Below are 16,336 nucleotides of genomic sequence, written 5' to 3' on the forward strand. Positions count from 1 at the left end.
ATAATCATAACCTGTCATTAGGGAACATTTCCACACCTTTGATCACCTGATAGTTGATGTCGGGTTGACAGTCTTAGTAGCTGCTAGTCTGTCAGACAGCCAGATAGTAATGGAGACGCTGCCTACACATTTTTACTGACCTGGCACTGTTGGTGACGAAAGTTCCATTGACTTATGCCCTAAGGTCTTTCGGAAACTCCCAGACTGTCAATTGTACTAAGTCTCATTTGAAGTGACTTTTGAATACTTAAGTTACATTTGCCGTTCAGATCACGTTTTAACTTTGTTTATAACACTAACCAGGTGAGTACATGGTGAGTCACCACCACCATACACAGGGAAGTAGCCACCACCATGCACAGAAGTCACCACCACCATACGCTGAAGTCACCACCACCATACACAGAAGTCGCCACCACCATACACAGAAGTCGCCACCGCCATACGCAAAAGTCGCCACCGCCATACACAGAAGTCACCACCACCATACACAGAAGTCACCACCACCATACACAGAAGTCACCACCACCATACACAGAAGTCACCACCACCATACACAGAAGTCACCACCACCATACACAGAAGTCACCACCACCATACACAGAAGTCACCACCACCATACACAGAAGTCACCACCACCATACACAGAAGTCACCACCACCATACACAGAAGTCACCACCACCATACACAGAAGTCACCACCACCATACACAGAAGTCACCACCACCATACACAGAAGTCACCACCACCATACACAGAAGTCACCACCACCATACACAGAAGTCACCACCACCATACACAGAAGTCACCACCACCATACACAGAAGTCACCACCACCATACACAGAAGTCACCACCACCATACACAGAAGTCACCACCACCATACACAGAAGTCACCACCACCATACACAGAAGTCACCACCACCATACACAGAAGTCACCACCACCATACACAGAAGTCACCACCACCATACACAGAAGTCACCACCACCATACACAGAAGTCACCACCACCATACACAGAAGTCACCACCACCATACACAGAAGTCACCACCACCATACACAGAAGTCACCACTCCCATACACAGGGAAGTCACTCCCATACACAGGGTCACTCCCATACACAGGGTCACTCCCATACACAGGGTCACTCCCATACACAGGGTCACTCCCATACACAGGGTCACTCCCATACACAGGGTCACTCCCATACACAGGGAAGTCCCCACCACAACCATACATATGGGTGGAACCACCACCATACACAGGGGAGTCACCACCATACAGAGGGAAGAGTCACCACCACCACCATACACGGGGGAATCACCACCACTATACACAGGGAAGCCACCACAACCCCTATTACACAGGGGAGTCACCACAACCCCCATACACATGGGAGTCACCCCCACCATACACAGGGGAGTCAACCCGATACACAGGGAAGTCACCCCCATACACAGGGAAGTCACCACCACCATACATAGGGAAGTTCCCACCACCATACACAGGGAAGTCACATCACAATACACAGGGAAGTCACATCACCATACACAGGGAAGTCACCATCACCACCATACACAAGTCACCACCACCACCATGCACAGGGGAGTCACCACCATCACCATGCACAGGGGAGTCACCACCACCATACATACACATGGGAGTCACCACCACCATACACAGGGGAGTCACCACCACCATACACACACATGGGAGTCACCACCACCATACACAGGGGAGTCACCACCACCACCACACACAGGGGAGTCACTACCACCATACACAGGGGAATCACCACCACCATACACAGGGGAGTCACCACCACCATACACAGGGGAGTCACCACCATCATACACATGGGAGTCACCACCACCACCATACACAGGGGAGTCACCACCACCATACACAAGGGAGTCACCACCACCATACACAGGGGAGTCACCACCACCATACACAAGGGAGTCACCACCACCATACACAAGGGAGTCACCACCACCATACACGGGGGAGTCACCACCACCATACACGGGGGAGTCACCACCACCATACACGCGACGGGCTGGAGTTTTGAGACTATGACCGCGGGTTCAATCCCGGCCGGGGGTATGGTTTTTTTTCACAGGGGAGTCACCACCACCATACACAGGGGAGTCACCACCACCATACACAGGGGAGTCACCACCACCATACACAGGGGAGTCACCACCACCATACACAGGGGAGTCATCACCACCACCATACACAGGGGAGTCATCACCACCACCATACACAGGGGAGTCATCACCACCACAATACACAGGGGAGTCATCACCACCACCATACACAGGGGAGTCATCACCACCACCATACACAGGGGAGTCATCACCACCAACATACACAGGGGAGTCATCACCACCAACATACACAGGGGAGTCATCACCACCACCATACACAGGGGAGTCACCACCACCATACACAGGGGAGTCACCACCACCATACACAGGGGAGTCACCACCACCATACACAGGGGAGTCACCACCACCATACACAGGGGAGTCACCACCACCATACACAGGGGAGTCACCACCACCATACACAGGGGAGTCACCACCACCACCATACACAGGGGAGTCACCACCACCATACACAGGGGAGTCACCACCACCATACACAGGGGAGTCACCACCACCATACACAGGGGAGTCACCACCACCATACACAGGGGAGTCACCACCACCATACACAGGGGAGTCATCACCACCACCATACACAGGGGAGTCATCACCACCACCATACACAGGGGAGTCATCACCACCACCATACACAGGGGAGTCACCACCACCACCATACACAGGGGAGTCACCACCACCATACACAGGGGAGTCACCACCACCATACACAGGGGAGTCACCACCACCATACACAGGGGAGTCACCACCACCATACACAGGGGAGTCACCACCACCATACACAGGGGAGTCACCACCACCATACACAGGGGAGTCACCACCACCATACACAGGGAAGTCACCACCATACACAGGGGAGTCACCACCACCATACACAGGGGAGTCACCACCACCATACACAGGGGAGTCACCACCACCATACACAGGGGAGTCACCACCACCATACACAGGGGAGTCACCACCACCATACACAGGGGAGTCACCACCACCATACACAGGGGAGTCACCACCACCATACACAGGGGAGTCACCACCACCATACACAGGGGAGTCACCACCACCATACACAGGGGAGTCACCACCACCATACACAGGGGAGTCACCACCACCATACACAGGGGAGTCACCACCACCATACACAGGGGAGTCACCACCACCATACACAAGGGAGTCACCACCACCATACACGGGGGGAGTCACCACCACCATACACGCGACGGGCTGGAGTTTTGAGACTATGACCGCGGGTTCAATCCCGGCCGGGGGTATGGTTTTTTTTCACAGGGGAGTCACCACCACCATACACAGGGGAGTCACCACCACCATACACAGGGGAGTCACCACCACCATACACAGGGGAGTCACCACCACCATACACAGGGGAGTCATCACCACCACCATACACAGGGGAGTCATCACCACCACCATACACAGGGGAGTCATCACCACCACCATACACAGGGGAGTCATCACCACCAACATACACAGGGGAGTCACCACCAACATACACAGGGGAGTCATCACCACCACCATACACAGGGGAGTCACCACCACCATACACAGGGGAGTCACCACCACCATACACAGGGGAGTCACCACCACCATACACAGGGGAGTCACCACCACCACCATACACAGGGGAGTCACCACCACCACCATACACAGGGGAGTCACCACCACCACCATACACAGGGGAGTCACCACCACCACCATACACAGGGGAGTCACCACCACCATACACAGGGGAGTCACCACCACCATACACAGGGGAGTCACCACCACCATACACAGGGGAGTCACCACCACCATACACAGGGGAGTCACCACCACCATACACAGGGGAGTCACCACCACCATACACAGGGGAGTCACCACCACCATACACAGGGGAGTCACCACCACCATACACAGGGGAGTCACCACCACCATACACAGGGGAGTCACCACCACCATACACAGGGGAGTCACCACCACCATACACAGGGGAGTCACCACCACCATACACAGGGGAGTCACCACCACCATACACAGGGGAGTCACCACCTACCTGACTGGCATTGCTCCCCTCAACTTCAGCTGGTCACACATGCGTGGTGGGGGACTAACGAAAAATTAACAGGAAGGAGGAGGAAGAGGAGGAGGGGAAGAAGGATTAATAATGATAATTATAGAATGGTGGTGACGACAAATAAATGAAAATTTGTAATAATAATAATAATAATAATAATTATAAGAGTAATAATAAACGTTATGCTTATGAAGAAAATCTTAAGCGTGAATAAAAATAAAAATACATCTAACCATCACAGTGTGTGTGTGTGTGTGTGTGTGTGTGTGTGTGTGTGTGTGTGTGTGTGTGTGTGTGTGTAAGAGATAATAAATCACAAGATACTTGAGAGCTGAGAGGTTGGTTTGTTAATTGGTTTTTAATCCTGTCGACTACATAAAGCCTGCATCTGACGTCAGCCGAGTATGTTTCATCTAATTCGATGTTCATCACACGACCATTTGTAAATCCGTCTCGACCAGTGAACTGTCAGTTCGGAGTGTAGCAGTTCTGGGGCCCCACTGCTGCACTTATTGCCCAGGTCAACCCACCAATTATATGGAAATCGGCTACTTCAGCCAAGGTGACGTCGCTTCAACTTGCCTGGTTGAGTGACAGACTTCCACAGACATTGGTCGTGACTATTCATGCTTTGAGTGGCTCTTATTTGTTTTGATTTCTAATATGAAGTTATATCATTGCTTACTCACAATTATCCTAGAGAGTATATTTACGACGAAGTTTGGGTTAGTCCTGGAGGTGAGCTGTCAAGTAACACCCGAGCGAGAAACATTATAGAAGACTGGTCAGGAAAGAGTGCAGTGGTTGAAGGTAGTAGTTGATGTAGTACTAGTAGTAGTGATGGTAGGAGCACTAGGTGTAATAGCAGTAGAGGTGGTAATAGCAATAATCGTAGTAATGTAGTGGCAGTACATAATAGTAGAAGTAATTGCAGGAAAAGTAGCAGTGACAGTAAAAAGAATTAGAAGAATTAGTAATAAAGATTACAGCAGCATAGTAGTAATATTAGTAATTATAACATTGGTGATTTAGTTACATTACATCTGAAAATGATGGAAAGACAAGCGACAGTCTCGACCCTCTCACACACGTCCCCAAGCAACACAATGGAAAATAAGAGAAGCACTGCAATAATCCACTGGTCCATGCAAGCTAAGTAAGAAGAAAGTGGTAAAGAGAAAGTCGAAAGAGAGCAAATGCGAAAGAAAAACGGAAAACGGATCAAAGAAAACAAAAAAAAAAGTGAGATGGCGGCAAATGTCAGGTCATGTTACAAGTGTTTTGAATACTAGGTCATCTGACAATGTATCGAGAAGCAGGTATTTGCAGTAACAAAACCAGCACTGGGATTCATGTTAAGAAAGGTCATGCTCTCGAAATGTCATTGTGAGCTTTCTTTCTGGGTTATTTTGTGGACTGCTCCAGCCACGGTATTGTTACTTATTTTCTACTACTCAATCTATGCAAAACTTTCGTTTATCTTATTTTAAGGCCTTTTTCTCCTGTTTTTTGGCACTAGTGCCAACAACTCTACCGTTTTTCCTGCAAATTATCCATCTGACACTAGTAAATTTTCTCATCAAGACTGACTCAGTCAGAATTTCAAGTTCCTTATTTATCTTCGGTCATCTGATTGCCAGGCTTATTATGGCCAGTTTTTTTTGTTTAATTTACGTATTCGTAAATTGGCATTTATAGCCAAACCCCAGCCTAGTCTAATGTAATCTAAATTAACTTATAAAAATTGACGTTGAGATTCACGTTAAAAATTTTACCAAGTGAAGAGAGATGCTTGGGAAATATTTTACCAGTCATTCGAAATCTCCAGAATGGAGATTCCTCCAGTGACTACCCGATTTTTTCCCCCTCCGTCTTCAAGATTTTTAAGAATTTCCGCAAGATAAATTGAGAACGCTTCTGATTGGCTTCAAACTTTCAACGCTGGCGTTCGTGACTTATGGAGAACTCCTATTTGTTGTCGCGGCCATTGTAAATGTCAGACTGCCAATTTAAATAAAAAATCGGAGATGTTAAATACGGCATTGAAGAAGTGTTATGGCACTTGGGTTGTAGGAGAGCAGGAACACTTTCTCTTATAACACAGTACATCTAGTTCTTCCCTTGTTCAGACTCAAACTGGGTTCTGTGGAACCATAGAGTTTTGGTGAAGCTTAGCAGGGCTCTGTATGATCTTTCTAAATAAAGTAAGAGCCGAGATGATCTGCTTACTTTTTATAATGAAAAGGTGACTTAAAACTCAGAAAGTAGTCAGAGAATCATTGTTTTACATTTAGTGTATGTTAATATTAAAAAAAGATTGTCCAGAACAGTCCGGAGAGAAATGTCATGATCTGAAGCGCCGCCTTCAAGCAGTCATGCTACATTGATCCAATGAACAGCTTTCAGAAGCCTCTGAACAAGCCAGAGGGAGCTAATTCATTGAAAAAAAAGTGAAATAGATGACAACAGAGATCGACACTTCTCAAGCTCAGTGAGTCTTCTTGGCTTTGAACGTGGGATGTTGACAGAAATATAGACTGCATTGTCTCGTCTGTTTCATATCTCCCATGGTCAGTGTTACTTTTAATTTTAATGTTACTTCTGTTAATGATGAATACTCGCCATGTGTAATTTACTTGCCAGAGCTACTTAAATACTTAATGTCAACGTGAATTTCATTACTAAAATTCCGTTATCAAATAAATTTCCATAACCAGTGTTCCTTTCTTGTATCGCTCACAAGGGCAGGGATCCTAGTCTGTCCTCTCATTGTTGTCTGGTTTAACTGTTGATCATGTCTCAACTAATTTAAAAGCCTGGCTCTAGTTATAATTATAATCGTGATAATTTACTTTCCAAGAAGATGTAATTTGTGTTTCAAAGATTCCTTACATGGGAAAGCCCATGGTCAAGCACACACACACACACACAACGATGGACAAACACCATCACCAATATTTAATAAACTGGAGCACTGGGTGTAAAAAACATAAGAAAGGAGGAATACTGCAGCAGGCCTACTGACTCATTCTTGGCAGGTCCTTCTCAAACCCACTAACAAATATATTCGCCCAATCCATTATCAATTCTACCCAAGGAATAAGCTTTGATAACCCTTTTAACTCAACCCCAACTCCCATTCAAATCCAACCCCTCACCCATGTATTTATCTAACCTATATTTGAATCTCCAAGCTTTTAGCTTCAATTACCCTGCTAGGTAGACTGTTCCACTCATCGGCTACTCTAATTCCAAACTTGTACTTTCCTACATCCTTTTTAAATCTAAATTTATCCAATTTGAATCCATTAGAGTTCTTTCTTGAAGGAATATCCTCAGAACCTCTTATATCTCCCTTATTTCTTCACATCCAGTGCCTCATTTAGCCCAGCTGTAGATGTAAACAGACCTAAGGTTCTTTACACGCTCCATTTCACCTTTATCGTACGTCTCGAACTTCCCGGGGGTCAGTCCCAGCCTACTGGCAGAACGGTAAAAGCTCTGATCACTCAGCTACTTAAAATTGCCACTGCTACTTACCGAGGCACCTCACACATGACCAGATATTACTTCAAATATTCAATAGATAGTTTGACTTACATGGACTGTGACTGGCATGCCGGGCCTGAAGATGAGCGGCTGGTCCCCCAGGAAGGCTATCTTAACCTCCTCCTTCACCAGCCTTGCCAGCGCCCACCCTTCCTGCACCCACCATCCGAAGGAGTCGCCCACGGATGCCCACACTCGCACACTCACGCCCCTCAGGTCACTGCTGCCCAGCTTCTCACGCACCTTCCACAGCGGCAGACTGAATGAGTGGTGTCCACGAAACTGCAGGCAGAGTGTACAAATACATTAGTACATCTTATATCAGGAAATGTTCAGTGTTGTATAAAAGTGTTCTTATGAATTGTTTCTGTATTTGTCTTAATTTGTATTTCCAAAACTGTTTCTGGAGTTGTACTAAGAGTAGTTATTTCTGGATTTGTGTTTTCGTAGTGTTTCTGAATTTGTATTAAGAGTTTTCTCGACAATAGTGCATTCAGGAACTTTTTTTTAGAGCTGCGTGTGTCTAGAACTGTTTTCGGAGCTTTGTATTTCTAGGGTTGTGTTACTGGAGCTGCGCATTTCTGGGGTTATATTTGCAGAGCTGGGTGGTGTTTCTGGGGTTGTTTCCGGAACTAGATACTTCTGGAGTTCCATTTTTGGAGCTGTGTATTTCTGGATTCAAGCATTTCCAAGGCTCTCAGTTTTTTGTATACATTTTTCTGAAGTAAGTTTTGCGGAGTTGTGTTCTCGACAGCGGTTTGTGATACATTCGGTAATTTGCATTTCAAAAGTTGCCCAACAGTTGTGTCGTGTTGCAAATTTAGCTTCAACTTTGTTGGCTATAAACCATGTGAGTAAAATCATACATTTCGCATATATGAGGGTTATTCAAGCATAAACAGAAATTGTGTACATGGCATTTCAACGATGGTTTTATATATGCGTGTGTGTGTGTGTGTGTGTGTGTGTGTGTGTGTGTGTGTGTACACTCACCTATGTGTACTCGCCTATTTGTGGTTGCAGGGGTCGAGTCATAGCTCCTGGCCCCGCCTCTTCACTGATTCCTACTAGGTCCTCTCTCTCCCTGCTCCATGAGCTTCATCATACCTCGCCTTAAAACTATGTATGGTTCCCGCCTCCACTACGTCACTTTCTAGGCTATTCCACGTGTGTGTGTGTGTGTGTGTGTGTGTGTGTGTGTGTGTGTGTGTGTGTTCACCTAGTACTCACCTAGTGGGCGCGCAGAACAAGTCACATGGGTTAGATTAAGTCAAGTTAGGTTTAAGAAAGATTAGTTTAGTTTAGGAAAGCTTAAGGTGAGGCTAGGTTTAGGAAAGATTAGGTTAGGTTAGATGTAGAGATGAAAGTCATTATGACGTGCGTCTGTATGACGCACTGTTTTGGCCCCGCTGGCAGGGAGAGTTGTTCCTGGTACTTCTCAGGGTGACACAGATACATCTGGAGAGATGTATCTGTGCCCACCCAGGTCTGTGAGTGCCCACTCAGGCTGACGTGAGCAGTCTCGACCAGACATGAGTTTCTCTAACAGCTATTCCTAATGTTTCTCCTACAGTAGCTGTGAGATTATCCTTAACTTTAAAGGACCTGCCTCACCCCAACCAGATTTACCGTACTCCTTCAGACTACATTGTCTGACAACACTAAGTGTGGCCACTGTTACTGTGGCTTACCATGGGATTTCCGGCTATCTGAACTTCACGTGCGTCCTAAGGAGCTATTAAATTCATAATCTGAAGATAACCCTTATCAAATGATATTCACTAACTTAAAAACCAGCAGGAACAGCTCACCGCATCGATGAACTCGTGGTGAGCATCAGTGAAGGTGTCTGGAATCTGTGTGTAGTCGTGACGGGCGAACTGCAGCTTGATGGAGCAGTTGCCGAAGACGTCTCTCCAGTTGGTCATATTAGCCACAACCACGCCCTCTACGTACTCGGCCGACGTCTGCACCGTCAGTGGAAGGCGCACGAACACCTGTACCAAGTGGCAATTGAAGTAAGAAAAGTATTTATCATAGGGGGAAAGACTTCAACACCTGTATGAGGACATGGCAGGCGAGGCGAAAATAAGATAGTGTGAAGAGACAACAGACCAAAAATGGACTGAAACAAAATCACAAGTTCAGTGCCGAGGTCTCGGTTACTAAATAACGAAATCTCCACAGCCGGGTTTATACAGCTCCAACCAGCGGTGTGTCAGTGCTTCCTTACCCCCGAGGAAGCAACATTAGGGAAGCATCTATCAACTGAGGTTCCAGTGTTGCACTTGTGTTCTCTGCTCTCCTTCGCGTTTAGAATGTTGCAGTTGCGATGCCCAACACTAGTCTGACGTTTTATATTCTACATAGTGCTTACGAAGGCTACTTTTGTTTCGAAACAAAATAAACTGAAAATTAAAACGTTAAGAGTAAGCTCAAAAGGATAACTTTTGAGACGTTTTAGTCATTAAACTATAGAGTTTAGTAATAACTACTAAATACATTGCATAAACAAAACCGTGAATTCAAGAGTTAGATATAACGAAGACCACGATCGAAAACAAACTGTATGTACACGGCTAACTTAAATATATTCGGAAGTGTTAGATGACAGTGTAGGCGAGCAAGACCTACCTCGAACCTGGGCCTGAAGTAGTGCTCAACTTCTATGTTCTTGTCTTCCACTTGGCTGCCAGCCCTCACCCGGATCTTCCAAGTCCCCACCAAAGGGTAGTCGGGCAGATCGAACTTGAGGTTGATGACTCCTGCAATGAGATACCAACTTTATTCTACTCTCAAAACTTTATATAATGCATCATCAGATGAAGCCAGTTTAATAAAGGGTTCATAATGTTTGATCGCAAGATAATACAAAGCAAGGTTCCTACACTACAAGGGGATAGGTTACCCACTCTTGACACGGGTCCGGTTTAAGACTAGTTATTCCACCTCTGCTCGATAGAGCTCTTAATGGTTTGCCCTCGTTTTTTCCTCTTCTATATAGCCACAAAGTCACTTGAGTTCGGCGACACCAGCCAGTGCCTGCATTGGTCCTTTCGTACTCACTAGGCTATCGAGGCAAAACGAACTTTTCCAGTCATCTTGGATAACTATGGAAACTGGCTCCATTCTCTTCAGTGAGTCAGTTTCCTCAGTAGCAGTTCCGATATTCTAATTTCGGGAGCTAGTCCAGTTTCCCACTGCAGACTTCTACCTACATGTTGGCAAAATTTTGTATACCTTGTGGTAGGTTGGAGATTCTTGGACTACATATGATACTGTTTTTTCCCAAAGTGTTTATGACCCTCAGTTATTTACCACAACCTATTTACAGGTTAACTGTTCATAATTATGGTATCTACATTTTACTGTCCAAGAAAAATCTAATGTGTATTTCAGTGTCAAACATTGCTTTAATTTCTGTGAGGAAGCCAGCTATTAAAATCAATCATTTTTTTTTCGCCTTATATAATAAGCGAGAAAAATTATTCTGTTTTGAACTGGTAGTTTAGTTAAGGGGTAAAGTATGTAATTACGATTTTAACAGCTAGTCCAGCTTTGCTGCAACACCTGCTGGAGTGTTTGCCAAAATGGTGTTTCCTCAACCAGTAAAGTTATATATCTTATTTTCGCTAATTGCTTGTTATTGTTGCATTTTTTGAATTTTTTGTTTTGATGCATCTTATTTCTGTTTTCACTTATCTTTGCGACACATTTTGGGTAGTTTATTGTAGTGTACCAGCCACCCTGTGGGTGAACACGATACCAAAATTAAAACACTTGGTCCATGCATAAATAATCCACATGTAGGAGACTGTAATTTATGACTGTTTCGGTCCAGCATGAACCACTGACAAGGGTCAGGTAACATAATAATCCCGGAGCGGATTCTAAGACGAAAACTTGCGTCAGGATTTTTTTTTTTTTTAAGTTTGACTCTTAGTACCCGACTCCTTTACATCCCTTCGTGTCTTCCTGACTATGTATTTTCAATTCATCATGGATGCCACGTTTTCTATAATAAAAAAAAGGTGTTGGAGGAGAGACTTACCGTGACCTGTCTGATGGGAGGGCCAGCGGCGCATCTTTCTTCCCCGGGGATCCTGCGAAGAGTAAGAGTGGTGAGAGCTGGAAGAGTAGGGTGAGAGCTGAGAGATGATAGATAAGCATTGAGAGTAATGTCAGTGATTAGAGTGTAGAGTATTGTACGAGTGATGCGAAAAGGCAGAGGGAAGCTACAGGAGGCATAGAAGTGGTGATTTTTTAGTGTGGGAAGTATTGTGAGAAAGCAAAGAGTGATAAAGGGAGGTAGAGAGTAGATAATGGGTAATAGGCAGTGTTGTGAAAAAATATAAATATATTTATATTTAGCTAAAGAGGCTAATTTATTGTGCATCCTATATCCATCCTGTAGACGGTAATGCAAGAGTCCAAGGATACACAAAACGTCAAAAAACTAAGCTCCCCCTCCCCCCCCCCAAAAAAAAAGAAACAAATTTCAATAGGAGTATCTTCGGAATGGAAATAAATGGTATAAAATACCGACACAATGGAAATATAAACACAAATGCAGTATAATGTGATCCTTTATTGACTACGTTTCGCCCACACAGTGGGCTTTTTCAAGTCACAAACAGAACTACCTGGGGTGGAAGGAACGCGAGTATTTATAGTCCGGTTCAGAATGCTGAGGTCAGGTGAAGAATGCTGCATCTGATGATGTACCGAGTGGGGTTATAGAGTCTAAAAACTTGGGTAGCTTGGAAAGGAGATTGGAGTATCTTCACATTCTTCACTTAATATTTCAGTGGCTGCAAACAAATTTTGGATACTCAATGTCTGATACCATATTTTCATTAACAAGATACTTTGACATCTCTTATAGGTCACTACACTATAGTATTTAAGTATATAATAATCAGGTGACCATAAGGCTAACCACATACTTTGCATTTAGTCTGATCGTTTGTGTATATAGTTAACTGACATACTTGTAACCTAAAGCCTGGTTATTAGAACATCAGTATCTGTTGACACTACAAATTGGTCCGTAAGTGCTTTACTAATTTCTTGTTATAATAAGTTTGTTACGAACAGGGCCCGGGAGCTCCCTGCTATAGTGCTTCTCGTAACAAACATGCACCAGGAAGAACAAGTTTGTCGTGTCTAGAGATACCAATCACTAGGACTGTTTGTGGAGGCAAAGGAATCTATTCGTGTCCAGAGATACCAATCACTAGGTCTGTTTATGGAGGCAATGGAATCTATTCGTGTCTAGAGATACCAATCACTAGGACTGTTTATGGAGGCAAAGGAATCTATTCGTGTCTAGAGATACCAATCACTAGGACTGTTTATGGAGGCAAAGGAATCTATTAAGTGATAAGCAAGATACTCATACCGTAACAATTACGAGTAGAATAAATATCTAAATATTAAAATGTTATCCAGATAACTTTAAATATTCACAAAAGGAAACAGTCAGTCAGATTTTCTAAAAGCTATCACAATGAGTCAAGAAAGATATACACAGGCGTTTATAAAACTTAGACGTAATATTAACAAAATAAAGTTCTTCCTCAGGGGGCTTTTCGTAATATATTCCTTATTGAACAGTCTACAAACAGACGATCACTTAGACCCGTTCACTGTTACTCATAACTTCTAGGAGCTTCTCAACCGCTTTCTCAGACGGCCGACCACAGAGCTTCCAAATTTCCGGGGTACTGGAGTTTACCTGGAGAGAGTTCCGGGGGTCAACGCCCCCGCGGCCCGGTCTGTGACCAGGCCTCCTGGTGGATCAGAGCCTGATCAACCAGGCTGTTACTGCTGGCTGCACGCAAACCAACGTACGAGCCACAGCCCGGCTGGGGGAATTATAGCGAAGCTTAAAGCCAGGCTCTCCATCGAATCCTTTCTCGATTACAAGGATAAACTGAACAAGGTAAGGCTTTACCACCAGACATCAACTCGGAATGACCAGGGGTTGAATAGTTCAAACTGTCCCCTGGTGCTTAACCATGTTGTACCAGCAGTTTAGAATACTGAAACATACTACCTATGTACAAAGCTGAACAATTTATGGCCAGATAATATTATAAAGCCGAGTAAATTCATTTTAGCTATTATTGAAGATACTCCTTAATATAATATCAAGTGAAAATTCCAAATCAACACATGTAAACATATCGTCCCAGTTTGTAGTTAAATAAACAAGGGGCGTAAGTGTTATAGATCTACTCAGGCTTAAAACTGTATTGCTGTGATATTGAGATTCATTATCTACTGCTCTCCTAACACAGTTACAAATGTTAAAGCAAATTCTGAATGAACTAGATGCATTTTGGTGCATACGTATACACATCCATACATGTGTGCACATGCATACATGTGCACATGAATAAATTCACAGGGATGTCAGGAAGTAGAACGACCTAGACAGAGAAGTGATAGAGGCAGGATTCATACACAGCTTTAAGAATAGGTATGACATGGCTCACATAGCGAAGAGTTGACCGAGTAGCAATCAGCTGGAAGGTGGGGCCAGGAGCAGAGCTTGACTCTCCCTACAGTCACAAATTAGCTAGTACATTCAGACACATATACAGTACATATTTTTAAACTGTGTTGCACAAGAATGTTATCCCCACCCTGCACTATTCCTTTGGTGTGCAGTGAGATAGAGGAGGCTGGGCTTATGGAATACGGGGATACGTGAATTGACCGAATCTAGTTTGTTCCTTGTATTCACTAACACAACACGAGATTTTTTAACATATAAAACAGTATATATATTTTCTTAACACAGCCATAGAAGAATTATTTTAACTCATCTCAAAAATTCCATCAGCTTAAAGACGCCTTGAAATAATAATAATAATAATAATAATAATAATAATAATAATAATAATAATAATAATAATAATAATAATAAGCTTCAAGAAGTTCCCTGGCCCCCTCATCCAGCCAGATTGTTACACCCATCCCTAGATCCTTGTTATATCAGCCATTTAGAGCAGCCCCTGATTTTCACTGTTGCACTTAGTTGAATTCCAGCCTTTGGGTTTCTCGACAATGTTGATCTATAGATCCTGGACCTCTTTTAGGAGGGTATCGTTATTGCTGGTGGGTCTCTTAAAGAACGTTGACCTGCAACATTTCTGCATCCTAGAGGGTCTGAGGTCTCTTGGTGGGTGTGTTATTGAGGTACACCGGGATGTGGAATGGGTTGAGGTACATGTTGCTGGGGAATGGGTTGAGGTATATGGGGATGGGGAATGGGTTGAGGTACACGTTGCTGGGGAATGGGTTGAGGTACACGGGGATGGGGAATGGGCGTGACGTCAGCTGTGAATTATTTCGTGAAGACTAACGCAAATCTTCATCATCACGACCTACATCCTCACGCTCACCCTTCACAATCATCCCCCATCACCTTCATCGTTAGTATCAAAAGCACTCCTCACACCACCCTCATAATCACCATCGAATGCGCCATTACAATCACAACGCCAATGTTCTGTGAATACAAGAATAGCAGGAAGCGTGACTCGCTTTTTTCCAATCTCAGCGAAGCAATTTCTGGTCATGGAAGCCTTGCTTGATGTCCTGTGATGGTGGTTGTATCCTGTGATGGTGGTAGTATACTGTGATGGTGGTAGTATACTGTGACGGTGGTAGTATACTGTGACGGTGGTAGTATACTGTGACGGTGGTAGTATCCTGTGATGGTGGTTGTATCCTGTGATGGTGGTAGTATACTGTGATGGTGGTAGTATACTGTGACGGTGGTAGTATACTGTGACGGTGGTAGTATACTGTGACGGTGGTAGTATCCTGTGATGGTGGTAGTATCCTGTGACGGTGGTAGTATCCTGTGATGGTGGTAGTATACTGTGATGGTGGTAGTATCATGTAATGCTGATAGTTGATGCTAGTAGCGCATACGTTCGTTTGTTTACAGAATCTTAGAGTTCTCAGGAAGATAACCCATCGTGGTACACACAGGAGCTGCAGGAGTGCAGGCACCCCCTCCCTCCACTCAACCATTTGCACTCAAGAATACGTCCTTCACTGACAATGTTCGGTAATTTGTTACACTCGTCTGCAACTCCTGCCCAACCAGCGATTCCCTGTAACTTGATTCAAGTTTTCGTAGTTCTTTCATCTTGTGTAGACTTCGCTTGCAACCTAACGGCTCGGGTTCAGCCCCAGGCTGGTAAAGATACTTGGAAAAGTCTCCTTACACCTGCTACCTCCGTTCACTTAGTAGTATGTAGGTATCTGTGTGTTATCCAACTGTTGTGAATGGCAGCCTGGAAGCTGGTGTTATACCTCAGATAAAGCTTAGCTTTGATGTGAGCTGAGGCTGGATAGAATCTCATAACCTATAACTTAGTGTCAGAAACATCTGACTTTGTCTAACATAAAGGGGCTACTTCCAGACCTGTCTTGTTTGCATATATTCTACATCTGATTTATATCTGATTATTCGTCCATCCCATATATTTTTTATCTTACATTCTACGCATTTCAGAACAATAAAAAG

The 16,336-nt window shown here is 44.5% G+C and overlaps 1 protein-coding gene across 2 annotated transcripts in view; it reads right to left on the reverse strand.

Annotated features, from left to right (window-relative positions):
* LOC128690895 (CD109 antigen) overlaps window positions 1-16,336 on the reverse strand; it is a 326,701-nt gene that overhangs the window by 58,220 nt on the left and 252,145 nt on the right. The window contains exons 1-5 of one of the 2 annotated variants that reach the window (XM_070088302.1): window positions 13,642-13,706; window positions 11,840-11,891; window positions 10,423-10,553; window positions 9,600-9,785; window positions 7,840-8,070 (exon numbers count right to left, since the gene is read on the reverse strand). In XM_070088302.1, the coding sequence (XP_069944403.1) occupies window positions 7,840-8,070; window positions 9,600-9,785; window positions 10,423-10,553; window positions 11,840-11,891; window positions 13,642-13,695 (654 nt within the window). In that variant the 5' untranslated portion in view covers window positions 13,696-13,706. Of the gene's footprint in view, window positions 1-7,839; window positions 8,071-9,599; window positions 9,786-10,422; window positions 10,554-11,839; window positions 11,892-13,641; window positions 13,707-16,336 lie in introns of those variants that run through there. The other variant, XM_053779656.2, reaches the window with a different exon arrangement.

Source organism: Cherax quadricarinatus, chromosome 24 (genome assembly GCF_038502225.1).
Source record: "Cherax quadricarinatus isolate ZL_2023a chromosome 24, ASM3850222v1, whole genome shotgun sequence".
NCBI classification, from domain to species: Eukaryota; Metazoa; Arthropoda; class Malacostraca; order Decapoda; family Parastacidae; genus Cherax; species Cherax quadricarinatus.